Genomic DNA, 18,730 nt, shown 5'->3' with positions numbered 1-18,730 from the left:
AATTAGCAGCTAATTGATCATGGTATGAAACCAAATTGAGGTACTGGGAGTCAAAATCCCGAATAAAACTGCAAAATCATATTGTCCCAATCTCTGTCCCATTTTCAGTTTTTGAAGATGAAATTTCCAGGACCGAAATTTTACAGTTTTTACTGATTTTTTCACCCGCAACCAATTAGTAAGTCAACTATAGGTGCCATATGACACGATTGAGGTGCTGGAAGTTTGATTTCGGTCGGAGGAAGCCCACAGCAGAAAGCTTAACAAAACGAAAAGTTGTATTTTCAAAATTCTGTCCCATTTTCAAATGTGAAATTTTCTGAACACAAATTTGACAGATTGGATGAACTTTTTGCCCAGAAACCAATTAGCAGCTAATTGATGATGGTATGAAACCAAATTGAGGTACTGGGAGTCAAAATCCCGAATAAAATTGCAAAATCATATTGTCCCAATCTCTGTCCCATTTTCAGTTTTTGAAGATGAAATTTCCAGGACCAAAATTTTACAGTTTTTACTGATTATTTCACCCGCAACCAATAAGTAAGTCAACTATAGGTGCCATATGACACGATTGAGGTGCTGGAAGTTTGATTTCGGTCGGAGGAAGCCCACAGCAGAAAGCTTAACAAAACGAAAAGTTGTATTTTCAAAATTCTGTCCCATTTTCAAATGTGAAATTTTCTGAACACAAATTTGACAGATTGGATGAACTTTTTGCCCAGAAACCAATTAGCAGCTAATTGATGATGGTATGAAACCAAATTGAGGTACTGGGAGTCAAAATCCCGAATAAAACTGCAAAATCATATTGTCCCAATCTCTGTCCCATTTTCAGTTTTTGAAGATGAAATTTCCAGGACCGAAATTTTACAGTTTTTACTGATTTTTTCACCCGCAACCAATTAGTAAGTCAACTATAGGTGCCATATGACACGATTGAGGTGCTGGAAGTTTGATTTCGGTCGGAGGAAGCCCACAGCAGAAAGCTTAACAAAACGAAAAGTTGTATTTTCAAAATTCTGTCCCATTTTCAAATGTGAAATTTTCTGAACACAAATTTGACAGATTGGATGAACTTTTTGCCCAGAAACCAATTAGCAGCTAATTGATGATGGTATGAAACCAAATTGAGGTACTGGGAGTCAAAATCCCGAATAAAACTGCAAAATCATATTGTCCCAATCTCTGTCCCATTTTCAGTTTTTGAAGATGAAATTTCCAGGACCGAAATTTTACAGTTTTTACTGATTTTTTCACCCGCAACCGATTAGTAAGTCAACTATAGTTAGTAAGTTGCCATATGCCACGATTGAGGTGCTGGAAGTTTGATTTCGGTCGGAGGAAGCCCACAGCAGAAAGCTTAACAAAACGAAAAGTTGTATTTTCAAAATTCTGTCCCATTTTCAAATGTGAAATTTTCTGAACACAAATTTGACAGATTGGATGAACTTTTTGCCCAGAAACCAATTAGCAGCTAATTGATGATGGTATGAAACCAAATTGAGGTACTGGGAGTCAAAATCCCGAATAAAATTGCAAAATCATATTGTCCCAATCTCTGTCCCATTTTCAGTTTTTGAAGATGAAATTTCCAGGACCGAAATTTTACAGTTTTTACTGATTTTTTCACCCGCAACCAATTAGTAAGTCAACTATAGCTGCCAAATGACACGATTGAGGTGCTGGAAGTTTGATTTCGGTCGGAGGAAGCCCACAGCAGAAAGCTTAACAAAACGAAAAGTTGTATTTTCAAAATTCTGTCCCATTTTCAAATGTGAAATTTTCTGAACACAAATTTGACAGATTGGATGAACTTTTTGCCCAGAAACAAATTAGCAGCTAATTGATCATGGTATGAAACCAAATTGAGGTACTGGGAGTCAAAATCCCGAATAAAACTGCAAAATCATATTGTCCCAATCTCTGTCCCATTTTCAGTTTTTGAAGATGAAATTTCCAGGACCGAAATTTTACAGTTTTTACTGATTTTTTCACCCGCAACCAATAAGTAAGTCAACTATAGGTGCCATATGACACGATTGAGGTGCTGGAAGTTTGATTTCGGTCGGAGGAAGCCCACAGCAGAAAGCTTAACAAAACGAAAAGCTGTATTTTCAAAATTCTGTCCCATTTTCAAATGTGAAATTTTCTGAACACAAATTTGACAGATTGGATGAACTTTTTGCCCAGAAACCAATTAGCAGCTAATTGATGATGGTATGAAACCAAATTGAGGTACTGGGAGTCAAAATCCCGAATAAAATTGCAAAATCATATTGTCCCAATCTCTGTCCCATTTTCAGTTTTTGAAGATGAAATTTCCAGGACCGAAATTTTACAGTTTTTACTGATTTTTTCACCCGCAACCGATTAGTAAGTCAACTATAGTTGCCATATGACACGATTGAGGTGCTGGAAGTTTGATTTCGGTCGGAGGAAGCCCACAGCAGAAAGCTTAACAAAACGAAAAGCTGTATTTTCAAAATTCTGTCCCATTTTCAAATGTGAAATTTTCTGAACACAAATTTGACAGATTGGATGAACTTTTTGCCCAGAAACCAATTAGCAGCTAATTGATGATGGTATGAAACCAAATTGAGGTACTGGGAGTCAAAATCCCGAATAAAACTGCAAAATCATATTGTCCCAATCTCTGTCCCATTTTCAGTTTTTGAAGATGAAATTTCCAGGACCGAAATTTTACAGTTTTTACTGATTTTTTCACCCGCAACCAATAAGTAAGTCAACTATAGGTGCCATATGACACGATTGAGGTGCTGGAAGTTTGATTTCGGTCGGAGGAAGCCCACAGCAGAAAGCTTAACAAAACGAAAAGCTGTATTTTCAAAATTCTGTCCCATTTTCAAATGTGAAATTTTCTGAACACAAATTTGACAGATTGGATGAACTTTTTGCCCAGAAACCAATTAGCAGCTAATTGATGATGGTATGAAACCAAATTGAGGTACTGGGAGTCAAAATCCCGAATAAAACTGCAAAATCATATTGTCCCAATCTCTGTCCCATTTTCAGTTTTTGAAGATGAAATTTCCAGGACCGAAATTTTACAGTTTTTACTGATTTTTTCACCCGCAACCAATTAGTAAGTCAACTATAGGTGCCATATGACACGATTGAGGTGCTGGAAGTTTGATTTCGGTCGGAGGAAGCCCACAGCAGAAAGCTTAACAAAACGAAAAGCTGTATTTTCAAAATTCTGTCCCATTTTCAAATGTGAAATTTTCTGAACACAAATTTGACAGATTGGATGAACTTTTTGCCCAGAAACCAATTAGTCAGCTAATTGATGATGGTATGAAACCAAATTGAGGTACTGGGAGTCAAAATCCCGAATAAAATTGCAAAATCATATTGTCCCAATCTCTGTCCCATTTTCAGTTTTTGAAGATGAAATTTCCAGGACCGAAATTTTACAGTTTTTACTGATTTTTTCACCCGCAACCAATTAGTAAGTCAACTATAGGTGCCATATGACACGATTGAGGTGCTGGAAGTTTGATTTCGGTCGGAGGAAGCCCACAGCAGAAAGCTTAACAAAACGAAAAGCTGTATTTTCAAAATTCTGTCCCATTTTCAAATGTGAAATTTTCTGAACACAAATTTGACAGATTGGATGAACTTTTTGCCCAGAAACCAATAAGTCAGCTAATTGATGATGGTATGAAACCAAATTGAGGTACTGGGAGTCAAAATCCCGAATAAAACTGCAAAATCATATTGTCCCAATCTCTGTCCCATTTTCAGTTTTTGAAGATGAAATTTCCAGGACCGAAATTTTACAGTTTTTACTGATTATTTCACCCGCAACCAATAAGTAAGTCAACTATAGGTGCCATATGACACGATTGAGGTGCTGGAAGTTTGATTTCGGTCGGAGGAAGCCCACAGCAGAAAGCTTAACAAAACGAAAAGCTGTATTTTCAAAATTCTGTCCCATTTTCAAATGTGAAATTTTCTGAACACAAATTTGACAGATTGGATGAACTTTTTGCCCAGAAACCAATTAGTCAGCTAATTGATGATGGTATGAAACCAAATTGAGGTACTTGGAGTCAAAATCCCGAATAAAACTGCAAAATCATATTGTCCCAATCTCTGTCCCATTTTCAGTTTTTTTTTTTTTTTTTTTTTTTTTTTTTTTTTTTTTTTTTTTTTTTTCTTTTAAATATGCAACCTACTAAAACCAATGGGGCCCTCCCCGGGGTCATTACTCTCGCATTTGCGAGAGTCGTCCCAAAGGTGTGAAAGTTGGTCAAGATTTGTTCACACCAAGCCCTAGCATCGCTATTTGCTGACCATCTGCCTTCACTGAAGGTATGTTTTTAGAGAGTGGAGGCCGACCGTCAGCTTGGGATGCAGGGCCAAGTGGTCAACAACGTCAAGGCCCCCTTCCACATGGGCCATGTTAGTTTTGGCAGATACTGTGGTAATAAGATATGAAGTGAATGAGTGAAATGAAGTGATTGAAAAGGGTGTAAAAGAGGAAGAGCTTGTAAGGTAGTTTAGGAATGGAAGGAAGCAGGGCATGTACTACAAAAAACAGTTAGTAGTACTGTAAGATAGTAACAATAACCATTGCTAGTAAAATAACAAAGACAGCAATATAAATGGGGTGGACAATTTGCCCTAATCGGCCAAGATCGACACAATAGAACTTTTGTGGCCTATTTTGTCTCCAGTAAGTGAAAGTTTAAGAAGTTTGATATATCCCTGCCAGATCGGCATGTCCCCTGCCTGAAATCTTTTGCTAATGTACCATTTGGCAACAATATTAAAATAATTTATAATTTGTGAAGTGTGATTACAAACTATAAAATTAATTTTATTGGGGTCTTTGTAATTTCTATCGATTTTCCTTTTTATAAAGTCTTCAAGTATTGTGACGAAGCTATTTGTGTGGATACAATGGAGATAGATATGAGGAATTGTTTCTAAGTATGTGTTACACAGGCTACACATGGGAGTATCTGTAACAATTTTCATTTTGTGTCTCATGTATCTACACGTCGTGATCCTCATTAAAAGCTTGTACTGAAATTGAATCAACTTAAAATTTTTAGATACTAAGAAAAATAGGTTGCTAAGAACGACCGCCCAATCTATTGGTTGATTATTTAGGTCAATAACCCATTGACGTAATGGGGACAGCTCGTTTGGGCAGATAGAGTCGTACATTTTATCCCGAATTTTACTTCCCTTCACCTGTCCAGTTACAGAATGTAAAAATTTAAGTTTTATATTTGAGTCAACAAACTCAATATTCCTTGAGTTAATAGTGGGGCAGTTATATCTCCGTATCCCCATGATAATGTTACAGTACTCAGTTTTGGAAATAGTATTTGGAGACAGCTCCCACTTGTTAATGAACATATCGTAGTTAAGGATTGTACTTTGGTCTATAGAAAGGAAATCTGAGATGTAAAATATTCCCTTATCAATCAGATGATTGTTCCAAAGTTTGGCCCCGATGTCGGTTATTGCTTGGTTGTACCACACGCAGTGATCAATAGAACCCAAGGCTGCATTTACCGAACTTATCTTCCACTCAGTGTAACAATTAAGGACGTCTTGAGTAAAATGGCAGTTGGTTTTAGCGAGACCGTTTTCTACGGAGATGGTGATATGGTCAGGAAATTTCAGCTGCATAATCATAATATCTTTCCAAGTGTGGTGAAAGGAATTATTTAGTAGCTTGGATATGAGGCTGGTTTTGAGACCTATAATAAAATCAGATAAATAAAAAAGTCCCAGGCCTCCATGTTCCTTATTTCGGGTAATAATCTCACGTTTTACTTTATCGCGTTTGCAACCCCAAAGAAAATGGAAAATAGCCGTGTCAAAGATTTTGATAAAGGAAGCATCCGGTCGAGGGAGAGGAGAAACAAGATATGTTATTTGGGAAAAGAGAAGGGTTTTAATGACTGTGCATTTACCCATCAGCGTCAAATCCCTCTTGCTCCATCGGTTTATCCAAGACTGAACCTTAATCAATTTATCATTATAATTACTGTTGACAATATCCATCAGTGAGCCATCGTTCATATAAACTATACCCAAAGCGGTGAAGTTATTTGTTATAAAATCATAGCCGTATAAACTTTGAAGGGATTCTAGTAGAGTTGTATTAAGACGAGCTCGACCTAAAGGAATACATCTAGTTTTGTCGATGTTAGCTTTACACCCCGAGCACTGAGCAAAAGTTCTGAGTTCTGTCATAACCGCCTCTACACTTTCAATTGAAGCTTTCAGAAACAGATCAGTGTCGTCTGCAAATAGACTCTGTAAGATTTCCACACCTGATATGTTAAGACCCCTGATATTAGGATTAATCTGGATTTTATTCGAGAAAGTTTGGGCCACAATCAGAAAGAGAATAGGAGACAGTGGACTACCCTGGTGAAGACCTCTTAGAATATAAATAGGCGAGCTTAAAAACCCATTAATATTGGCGTAGCTAAAGCATGCTTGAAAAGCCACTTTAATCAGTTTAATAATGTATTCGCTGAAACCCAATTTTTCAAGAGTACTGAAGACAAAGTTATGTTCTACCGAATCAAAACACTTTTCAAAATCAATCTGTAAAAGGAGGCCCTCTTGTTCCGTGTCGTTGTTAAATGATTCCAGAACCATTGACATGAGAATAAGATTATCTGCTGTACTCCTGCCCGCTTGAAAGCCTGACTGGGTTTTGCTGATTATGCTAGGGATAGCCTTCATAATCCTATTTTTAGCTATATGTGTGAAGATTTTATAGTCAATGTTTAGCAGAGTAATAGGTCTCCAATTCTTTATGTAATTAAGTTCCACTGGGCTTTTTGGCTTGGGAATAAGAGTAAGAATACCTATTCTCTGCGAGGGCGACAAGCATCCCCTGTTAATAGATTCTAAATAGGAGTTATACATGATCTGCCTGATATCCATCCAAAAAGTTTTGTAAAATTCAGCAGAAAGCCCGTCCCAACCTGGAGATTTATTGTTGGTTAACTTATTGACAATAGCATCCATTTCGTGCAACGTGATAGGCCCCTCCAGAGTTTCCGTAATTTCTTGTGGGATTTGCTTTAAATCGCTACTGGTTAAATAATTATCTATCTCAGTGGGAGATGGGTTAGTTGAGTTATACAGGTTCTGATAAAAGTTAACCACGTGACTAGAGATGTTATCCTGGTCTGTGAGGTCATTGCCTTCGATGTCTATCAGTTTACTAATACTTTTTTTCTTGCCGTTTGATTTTTCCAGTCCAAAAAAGTATTTAGTCGAGCGCTCCCCCTCCTCTGTCCACTGCACACGTGATCTAGTAATTGCACCTCTCACCTCCTGATCTATAATATGATTTAAATCTAATTCTGCTTCAAATAATTTCTTCTGTAGTATTGTACAGTTTGTTAGGTTCGAATCTTTTTTACAATCTTCAATATCTTTTTTTAACTTTTCTTTTTTTACTGTGATTTCTTTTTTTTTCTTTTTACCAAAAGTCATTGCGAACTGTTTTATTTTGATTTTTATAACGTCCCAAAGACCCCCGTAAGAATCGAAGCTATCCTCTTTAGTATTGTCAATGATTTTCTTTATTTCGTTAATAAAATTTTGATCCAGGAGATGAGAGTTGTTAATTTTCCAATATCCTTTTCCGTGTGCAATAGTAGAGCCCTGGAGGGATAGCGAGATGTAGCTGTGATCAGATTTATAGCCATGACTTATTTCTGTATCACATACAGGTAGATTGACTAGGCTATCTTGGATCAAGAAAAAATCTAATCTAGACTGAGTTTTGTACTTTTTGTTAAAGTGAGTAAAAACCCGTGCCTCAGCACCTCTGTTAAGACGGAAAATATCACTAAACCCATAGTCGCTAATGCAATCATTAATGAATTTCTGGCAGCGACTATTTGCATGGGTGGCGGACCCCCCCCTGCTTATCCAACATGTTGTTCAGAACTGTATTCCAGTCTCCAACAAAAATTATTTGATCATCTCGTGAACGACTGAGAGTTTCTAAAAATATGTTTTCAAGAAATGACACATCGTCATTATTTGGGCAGTATACATTCACCAAACACAATTTGAGAGAGTCGTACTCTATTTCTACAAGGGTCGCGCGACCTTGGCTGATGCTACGATGGTTAATAATAGTGAGATTCGAAGCATCAGGTTTAACAAGTAGGGCGATACCGGTTGAGTTTGAAGTACCATGGTTAAAGATTATCTCCCCGTCCCAAGAATGTTTCCACTCTCTCTCAACTTGAGGAGTTGAGTGTGTTTCTTGAAGACAAATAATTTTCTCAGGTTTATTTTTTAACCAGTTTAAGACAAGATTACGTTTAATCGGGTTTCCCATACCATTGCAGTTGAAAGAACCGATTTTTGGGCATGCCAACCCACTATTGCTGTTATTTTGCGGAGTCATTGTTAATCTGAAAAATGCCCCATCCTTCCTTGGTGTAGTTCTTAACACCCCCTAAATTAAACCCCAGAAATGAAGGTGATGGTGTTGTGAAAACGTGAGAATATACAATGTCAATAACACAAAAAACATGCACACACAACATAGAAACACAGAAAACGATCGTAGAGAAATAGACTCTACAGTGATACGGCATGTTTGTACTACAACCTACACTAGCCCCGCCCTTATTATAACAGTTATTATCGGAATAATAGTAATACCAATTATTGAGGTGACGAGGTAGCAAGGTGTAAAACACACTGTACCTAGGAAACATGAGTGAACGCGTCGCAAGGAGAAGTTGTGACAGTGTACCCGAAAATGTAACAGGTAGAAGATCAGAAAATCTAGAACAAAATAAAAATGGCCTCAATATATTGTGGAGAGGTTAAAGCTATACACCGAACAGAATTTTTTTTGTGGTTTTTAGTTGGCATAGCCTGTATATAATTTTTTTAAAACTTTAATTTAATGAATAACTTTACTGTACTAAAAATCAGGACGAGCCAAAAGGACCCTGGTAATAGTACATATAACCATATTTAACAAGGTAAAGGTGGTATAAAGATGTGACTCACGTGGAGAAGGATCTGCAGCAATAAATTAATATTGGATCAGACATCCATACAATAACCAGAATTTAGAACTGGTTCTCTCGAAGTCGGTAATATACAGGTGTAATAATGAGAGGGGATTAAATTATGAATTAAAAGTTCCCTAAACTGGACAAGCGACTGAATGGAGCAAATATAGCATTATTAAGGTCAATGGTATCGAGCTGACGGATACAATAACATAAAGCTGGCGGTCACAATAATATAATTTGAGATACGCACGCTTGATAGCGAATGATAAAGTGATAATAACTATAAGCCCTAAATAGCTCCTACACCACGGAACCAATGAACCACCACCTGAAGAATAGGCACACGCTGTACAATTACTAAGCAGTAAAGCAGATGTTCAAAGTTTTAAAATGAAGGGGTCCCTCGAACTTCGTAAGCTATAACTTGATAATTACAGAGAAAACGCCCTATAAATAAAAAATACCAATTTAAACGATTAGTAAATAACTGGGTGATATAAGAGTTACAACCGGTTTTAAGAGGTTGTCGGAGAATTACTTGACCTACGTTGGACCCGTTTGATATTTGGGAGGCCATGTCTGGCCCTTAGGGCAAATTTTAACCGGCTAAAATAAACCTTCAAACCGGCTTCGTTTAGATGAAAAGAGTCCGAGTTTCCGACTGAAAATTTCGGTAGCAGCTTGCCGTTGTTGCTTTGGAATGTTTTCATATCTACGTATGATGCATTCGGCAAATTTTGGCACATATCGTTCAAATAAAAGTTATATTTTGTGATTCTGGTGTTGATTGTGGGGGAGGTAGATGGGAGAACCCCGGGACAAAAGACATGACATGAAGGAAGTGCTTTCCTGACTTTCTTTATGTAGGAGAAAGTAGATTTAGCCAAATCTTCCGGGACACAAGAATCTAACTTTAAGTTGTTTGTGCCTACTGCTAAAATAAGATCAGATATACCATTATATGTTTCTGGCTCTGGTAAATTCTCGACCGTAGCTACAAAGGTATCAGATCCCGGTAAGGCGGCCCCTAGGGTTCCCTTTCCCTGTCCGAATTTAATTTTCCCCCCCGAATTAGAATCACCAAGTAAGGCAATTTTGGTCTCAGGAGAACCTACTGGCTCCCATCCTGACTCTAAGTTAGCTGAGTTTGACCCTGAGAGTGTATCTAGTTTCGCCTCAAGCTCAATATTTAGGTTTTCCAAGGAAATGACACGGTCTGATAAATCGGTGAGTTCGAGCTGTTGTGACCCCGCTCTCTCCTCAATACTAGACATTCGGGAATCATACGTATCGAGTTTTGACGAGATAATATCTAATCTAGAATCAAAACTTTCTAATTTAACGGAGATGGCATCAAGTCTGGAAACAGTCGAATTAGAAAAGTTATTAAACAGGGTTTCTATTAGCTTAACTATGGACTGCTCTTCGGTCTTGATAGGAGAGCCTGAGATGTTTAAGTTCGGACGTTTTGGAGCATCCTTGTCAGAGGGCGAACTACTAGCACTTACATCAGATAAAGTCCTTTTATTATCCGAATTCTGTGGCGGAGAACCAGAAAAGTACCCTAAGATACTCGACATAACCGATAAATATGGGCACAGCTAAAGTGTAGCCGGTAAAAACTTATCACGTGGTAAATAAAATGTACGTGTTAAACTATGAATAGCATAGACGTTAGGAAGGTTCTAGAAAAACGGGTAAAAGGTCACAACTTTAACGGATAAAAATTATCTTAGATAAGCATTATAGTACATGATTGAAAAAAACCGTTATAAAAACTTGAAATAAGGGTGTAATCTAAAAAAGATAAGAGAGCTTAAGAAAAGGTGGCGAAATGAAAGTTTAAAATGATAAGTGAAAGTTTAAAATGATAAGTGGAAAGTTTAAAATGATAAGTGGAAAGTTTAAAATTTTCAGTTTTTGAAGATGAAATTTCCAGGACCGAAATTTTACAGTTTTTACTGATTTTTTCACCCGCAACCAATTAGTAAGTCAACTATAGGTGCCATATGACACGATTGAGGTGCTGGAAGTTTGATTTCGGTCGGAGGAAGCCCACAGCAGAAAGCTTAACAAAACGAAAAGTTGTATTTTCAAAATTCTGTCCCATTTTCAAATGTGAAATTTTCTGAACACAAATTTGACAGATTGGATGAACTTTTTGCCCAGAAACCAATAAGTCAGCTAATTGATGATGGTATGAAACCAAATTGAGGTACTTGGAGTCAAAATCCCGAATAAAACTGCAAAATCATATTGTCCCAATCTCTGTCCCATTTTCAGTTTTTGAAGATGAAATTTCCAGGACCGAAATTTTACAGTTTTTACTGATTTTTTCACCCGCAACGAATTAGTAAGTCAACTATAGGTGCCATATGACACGATTGAGGTGCTGGAAGTTTGATTTCGGTCGGAGGAAGCCCACAGCAGAAAGCTTAACAAAACGAAAAGTTGTATTTTCAAAATTCTGTCCCATTTTCAAATGTGAAATTTTCTGAACACAAATTTGACAGATTGGATGAACTTTTTGCCCAGAAACCAATTAGTCAGCTAATTTAAATTGATGATGGTATGAAACCAAATTGAGGTACTGGGAGTCAAAATCCCGAATAAAATTGCAAAATCATATTGTCCCAATCTCTGTCCCATTTTCAGTTTTTGAAGATGAAATTTCCATGACCAAAATTGTACAGTTTTTACTGATTTTTTCACCTGCAACCAATTAGTAAGTCAACTATAGGTGCCTATGACACGATTGAGGTGCTGGAAGTTTGATTTCGGTCGGAGGAAGCCCACAGCAGAAAGCTTAACAAAACGAAAAGTTGTATTTTCAAAATTCTGTCCCATTTTCAAATGTGAAATTTTCTGAACACAAATTTGACAGATTGGATAAACATTTTGCCCAGAAACCAATTAGTCAGCTAATTGATGATGGTATGAAACCAAATTGAGGTACTGGGAGTCAAAATCCCGAATAAAATTGCAAAATCATGTTGTCCCAATCTCTGTCCCATTTTCAGTTTTTGAAGATGAAATTTCCAGGACCGAAATTTTACAGTTTTGACTTATTTTTTCACCCGCAACCAATTAGTAGGTACTCTCCACCCTTTTATGAAAATACGTACCATCTCCCAACTAGTGCTCTCTGCTGTAGTTTTTATACCCTTATTATATACTCTTGTTAGGAGACTTTGTCTCTTCTCTTTGTCTCTTCTCAGCTACACTCAATTGAGCTGTCTAGATTTCTCAGTCTTATTACCTAAAATTATCACACCGCTTGTTAAATTATAATCAGTTTTTGCTATTCCAGAACCCTCTTTTCCCCAAGATGCACGCCCCGAGCGTGTCGGAGAGTTGTGTGGTGTTATTGTTTATAGTGGGGGTTACGTTTGGAGGGGGCTTCGCAACTTCCGCTCTCACCATGGCTGAGGATGGGGACGACTGGTAAGCTTACTGAAGCTTACTGAAGATAGAATACAGAATATTATAAATGTTATTTTTATTCGATTGCGATTTTGCGGAAATTCTTTTCTATTCATTGAACTGTTTCAAACCAAATGTCATCAAGAAATTGCTCTTTTACCTCATATCAAAATGTCGTTTAAGCTTGAACATCTAGTTAAAATTTGCAACATGATATAATCCTGAATCATGGCAAATACTAATAGATAAATTTTCACTTAAACTTAGGTCAGAGCTGCATGAAGTACCTTAAATCAGTCTCCTCGTTCAGGTACGAAGGTCTCGAGAAACCGGACTGGACACCCCCTAACTCTGTGTTTGGTCCTGTTTGGGCTGCACTTTACCTCCTCATGTCCTTTGCAGGTAGTGACTTGTGGTGCATATTAAATACTGTCTTCGCAGTTATCCAGTTTGCACCTTAACTGGTGTTGTAGATTAGATGTTGTAGGAGCTGTTCAGTAGCAAATACAAATCTAAAAAGCCCTGCGAAAAGGACCCTGCAACAAACAAACAACAACATTAATTGTTGTTTGTTGTTTGTTTGTTGCAGGATTGGTTTTGTTATTGATAATCTAAAATTCTTCCCGTTATCACTCTGCCCATATTGAATGAACTGCCAAAGTTCTTAGTTTGTTCCACGAGTAAGTTCAACTCATAACTTTAAACATGAACTTGATCACGTGACCGAATATTCAAAATTGCAGCGTTCTTGGTGTGGAGAAGGGGAGGTTTCATGAAGCAAGCGTTACCTCTCTCGCTCTACACAATACAGCTGGTGGCTAACTTCTCCTGGGTCTTCATCTACTTGGAAGCTAGAGACCTGCTGGCAGTTAGTAGTGATTTGTTGTGTTTTTATAACATATATATCAAAACATGTTTTCAGTTCCTTCATAATCCATCGGTCTAATATTGCAATAATCATGATGGCGATGTTCATGGTGTTATTGTCATTGATATATAAATGCTACCCGACTTTCCCGATCGATTCTCTGAATATATTTCTACTCAAATTTAAATTTTACACAGTTTTTATCTGTTATACTCTACAGTGTACAGTCAGACACTACAGCCACATTTAAATTCTACAATTTTTAAAATAAAGTGTGTACCATGTTATATTTATAACCATGCTCAATACAGGCGTTTATAGAGCTGTGCTGTTTATGGGTACTGATAATAATAACTGCTGTTCTCTTTGGTAGAGTCCGTAAGAGCGCAGGTATAGTAGTAACATTTGTAGTAACTAGTAACATTGTTACACTTAATAACCTAGCAATTAAAACCTACTTTAAATTGTAAAGCTTAACGCCATAGAAAATCACTTGAATTTTCTATCTACATTTTTAGTAGAATCTTGTGTTGCATTCTTGATTCTACCCAAATTTACTAATATGGTCCAAATAATCTTAGGCTATGAATCGAATAATAAATGAATTTTAAAAAACAACTCTGTAATTTCAGCGTTCCTGCTTGCACCGTACATAGCCTGGGTAGCGTTTGCTGGATCTCTAAACTTAGAACTGTGGCTTTTAAACAAAGATAACGAAGAAAGCAAGAAGTCGAGCTGATTGATTTTAACTTGATTGGATCAGGCGTGTTTACCTGCCTGTTTAATTTTACTGCATGAGAAATCCGGACAGAAGACCACAGAAATCTCATCCACCTGAATTCTTCCGCTGATTTGTGAGCATTCAATTAACTAATCTCAACGACCCTTATATGGACCCTTATAACGACCCTTATATGGCCGTTGCTTGTGATTATTCCCTTGTTCCCAGTACAGCGGAATGATAAACTTTAAGATATATTAGTAAATACTAATAGTAGTATAGATACTGGCGGCGTATCTAACTATCAGTATTTTGAACTGTAAAATATTATAATTGTCTGAACTTTTTTTGGCAATAATTTAATCAGCATTTTCAAATTGATTTTAAATATTGAGCGGTTATCTAAATTTTGCACTTGATACATTCATCCTAATTTTACCAATTGCTTAAAGATAAAAGCCTTTCTGAGGCCGAGTTAAATTACAAATCTTACTTATTCGGGATGCAATGTATAGCAAAGCAATACAATAGGCTTTGTAGTCATTGCGATGACCAAATAGTAATACCACATTCCTTTATACATCTTCACTGTGGTGAGGATATAAAATAGTTTTCTACTCATTCAGAACCGTACAGAAGGAGACAATGAGATTGAGACATTCCGAACCATGTAAAGGTGATCTCAAGTACAATAGGGAGTACTACCTATCCAGGGTTACTTGAGACGTTGCACAGATATTGTTGCGTCACATGACCTCCTCTAGCCAATGAGAGACAGTTAAATAGTAATCCGTGAAATTTCCCCTACTCAAATAATATAATCGACACCCTGGCTTTATAATATTAATATGATATGAAGGATTTGAGTCATTTAACCATAGTACAGTTCGATTTGTCAACAACCCAACATGAAAGTGTTTGTTTTCCTCCTCTGTATCATCATGATAGCGAGTAAGTTAATTTATTTTGTTAAATCCATTAATCCTTTTCAATTCTTCTTTACTGAGGTCTTTATTTCCATAAGAGTCCTCCCATAAAGGGAGGCTCTCCAGAATGTGTGAAGTGTGCTCGTGTCTGATATCGCAGGATTAGCAATCGCACACAGGCTGACTTACAGCTTGACCGCCACCTGCTTGAGTGACGGTAGAAGTGATTAAGTGTTAGCGGTGTCCCGCCTATTTAAGGCTCAAACTAGCTCTTTCCTAGTTTCCACCGGAAGCGCCATATAGAGAATTTCCTTGGATAGCTGTCACGTGACAGTCACGAGATATCGATTGAGCGCGTTTACTGGTTGGATATATAGCGCGTGATATTGAGCTATCATGCAGACCCGATTACGCACCATATAAGGCGTAATTAAGAGCTGCATCTAGCACGTGATATTTGCAAAGCTAATTACACATCTATATATGGTGTAATTAAGAGCTCGGTGTTGTAGGGGAGTTGCAGGGAGTTGTAATAGCGTGAAATTGGGTGGTAATTCGATGATTAGGGGTACATACAAGTAAATATTTCGTGAACTATGTTGGTATAAAGCTAACTCTGGTTTAAGAACAGTGTGTGAGGACGCGTACAGATGGCAGTGCACTGATTTGTTGTTCAGTTGGTAGAACAAAGATTTGTCCGAACCGGCTGAAATCGTTGTTACGTTGAAAACTGTCTCGATTACCTTGTTACCTAGCTAGTAACTTGGTATGAAGAGAGAGTGCAAACCAGACGAAAGTAAGACGAAGTCTCGGGGATCGGGGATGCAGCCTACAATGGGCATGAATATATAGAGGGCCCTAGGTTGCTCCCCAGATCGGCAGTCCAATAACACATTTTCTGAAAATTTCTAATTTTTCAGAAAGTCCTACGCCACTGCTATGTAATAAGCGCCATGAGCTGGCACAGAATTTGTTGTCTCTGATTTTGATAAATTTGGTACCAAAAGTTGCCTCTAAGTGTGAATAATGAAAATTCACCGTTAACCGTTTATCAGCGCTTGACTTGAGTAAAAGTGTCATGACTTGAGTAAAAGTGTGAAAAGTGTGAAATTTGATTTTTTTTAGCTTGCAATTGTAGTCATTGCGATGACCAAATAGTAATACCACATTCCTTTATACATCTTCACTATGGTAAGGATATAAAATAGTTTTCTACTCATTCAGAACCGTACAGAAGGAGACAATGAGATTGAGACATTCCGAACCATGTAAAGGTGATCTCAAGTACAATAGGGAGTACTACCTATCCAGGGTTACTTGAGACGTTGCACAGATATTGTTGCGTCACATGACCTCCTCTAGCCAATGAGCGACAGTTAAATAGTAATCCGTGAAATGTCCCCTACTCAAATAATATAATCGACACCCTGGCTCTATAATATTAAATATTAATATGATATGAAGGATTTGAGTCATTTAACCATCGTACAGTTCGATTTGTCAACAACTCAACATGAAAGTGTTTGTTTTCCTCCTCTGCATCATTATGATAGCGAGTAAGTTTATTTATTTTTTAAAACCCATTAATCCTTTTAATTTTAAATTGCAAAATAAAGAAGAGAGTCCCTCTGATTTTAAGTTAAAATTGCAACAATATCACCTCAAAATTAGCAAGTTCTGTTTTCCAAGGTGCAGCAGAACAGTTTACGATATGGAAGACAGACAGTGAGCGCTCCTACGAAGGGTTACTACTGGTGAGTATCAACGGAGCAGCTCGTAAAAACGTATGTCGAGACTATTCTTCTTACCATTGGTATCCCGACACAGGTACTTCTCTCCAGATCTGCAAAAAGCTACGCTTCCACAAACTTGTCTCTTCGGTAAGCACAGGCAGCCTCTATCCGTTCCGCACTCACTACTCCTCAGGTATGTTCTACCTGAGGGGCTGTAACCCAACTTGCAGTTACAGTTCATCTACTGCTTGTGATAGGAACACTGATTACACAAAGATCTCTTGCGGATGCTCTGGAAACTTCTATGCAACTGCTAACGGCTGCACCCCCTGCCCAACAAACAGTGTAAACGCAACTGGTACTGTGGGTAGATGTTCCTGCGAAGCTGGCCTGTACTGGTCGGGGGGTCACTGTATACCTTGTCCAGCGTACAAGTACAGTGCTGCTAACGCAGTGAACTGTACCCAGTGTCCTAACGGAGCCACCTCCGCCCCTGGTTCAAGTAACTGTGTCTGCTTTCCAGGGCTACACAAGGAAGGTACAGAGTGTAGGGAATGTGGTGGGAACACTTTCAGTGTTCGGAACAGCACATCTTGTACAAATTGTCCTGAAAACAGCACCGCCTCTCTCGACCACTCTGCTTGTGAGTGTCTGGGCAACTATCTCTGGAACCCAGCTGGCAACAACTGCACTGAGACAGAGAAACACCACTCAGAGGAACCTTCAACCAACATGACTACCAGAGTGCCATCGAACAACGCCGCTCAACCATTAACCACAAAGAATAATATCACCCAAAACAACAAGCAGACAGCAGCTCCGCAAATACTGGACAAAAAGACCAAACTTGGAAATCCTCATCCCGTGACGACAGCACTACTGATTGTGATTCTGGTGGCAGTTCTGGCTTGCCTCGTTGCAATTGTGATCCGGACATCCTGGAGAAAGACAAAGGAACCCGGGAGGATGATCATGGGAGGACTGCAAGATCGAGATCTCCCGACTGGACCGCCTCCACAACCACCAACTTGCTGTGTAGACGAGGAGGGCATTTATGTCGACCAAGATGCATAACTTAAAGAGCTAGGAGGACGCGACTAAACATTATTTTATGGGGTCGTTTACATATTTCGTAATCACTGAGGGGGTTCCAAATGATTGTGCTGGTGTAATCTTAACACAATTGCTATAACGTGTAAAACTGATTACTATACGGAGGGGGGAATCACCAAAAAAGTGATTACGTAATATGTGAACGACCCCTCATGCCCAGTGAAAGGATCTGTGAGTATGGCACTATGGCAAAATAAGAAAATGGTGACATAAAATAAGGACGAACTATTGGCATTTTTTTACTTTTTATAATTATCATGACTTTTTTGACTTTTTTACCACTCCTATATCCTAGCCTCAGGGTTATTGAAAGTGTGAAAAATAGAGTTTGATTTTTTTTAGCTTGCGATTTTTCAACATCTCATTATTTGACCATGACAGTCAAAAATTTATATCAGCAATTAAGACTCTCAAAGGCCAATAAAAATTGGCCTTTGAGAGTGGTATTATGTATATTTATTATAACAATTATATTTATATTATTTCAACGGTGGTCCGTGGCAATTGATTTTTAGCGATATATTTGCTCCTGTACTGATTACTGGTTTACTAATAATAATATTATTTTGAACGGTTTTGGGAATTTTGTTTGACGGTAAAATAGAACTAACCAATTAGGAGCCAATACCATGGTTTTTACCTGGGGACATCAGGCTATTATGTTCATAAATATTCGGCGGAATGACAGTCTAAGCGCGGCCCAATACCATGGTTTAAGTTTTAACTTGGTGCATTGTTACCCATACATTTTATTTTGAAGCCTATTTGTCAAACATTTCTGATTTGTAGGCATTCAATTAATAATAATTAGTCTCAACATGAAACCAATTGAGTGCAAGATGATACAAATAGTTAAGTGAAGTTGGATGACATCAAATACAATAAACACT

At 37.8% G+C, this 18,730-nt stretch overlaps 1 protein-coding gene across 1 annotated transcript; it reads left to right on the top strand.

The window, feature by feature from the left end:
* The first annotated feature begins 4,377 nt into the window (after positions 1 to 4,377).
* LOC134818773 (translocator protein-like) lies at positions 4,378 to 14,086 on the top strand. The gene is made up of 6 exons (XM_063828417.1): positions 4,378 to 4,428; positions 12,367 to 12,500; positions 12,790 to 12,881; positions 13,223 to 13,347; positions 13,659 to 13,737; positions 13,980 to 14,086. Exons 1-6 carry the CDS (start codon positions 4,378 to 4,380, stop codon positions 14,084 to 14,086), a joined length of 588 nt encoding a protein of 195 aa, XP_063684487.1.
* The last annotated feature ends 4,644 nt before the right edge of the window (positions 14,087 to 18,730 follow it).

Source organism: Bolinopsis microptera, chromosome 7, assembly GCF_026151205.1.
Source record: "Bolinopsis microptera isolate Bmic1 chromosome 7, MBARI_Bmic_1.0, whole genome shotgun sequence".
NCBI lineage: Eukaryota > Metazoa > Ctenophora > Tentaculata > Lobata > Bolinopsidae > Bolinopsis > Bolinopsis microptera.
The sequence above is the reverse complement of the archived record's forward strand: the minus strand, read 5'-3'. Positions and strand labels throughout refer to the sequence as shown.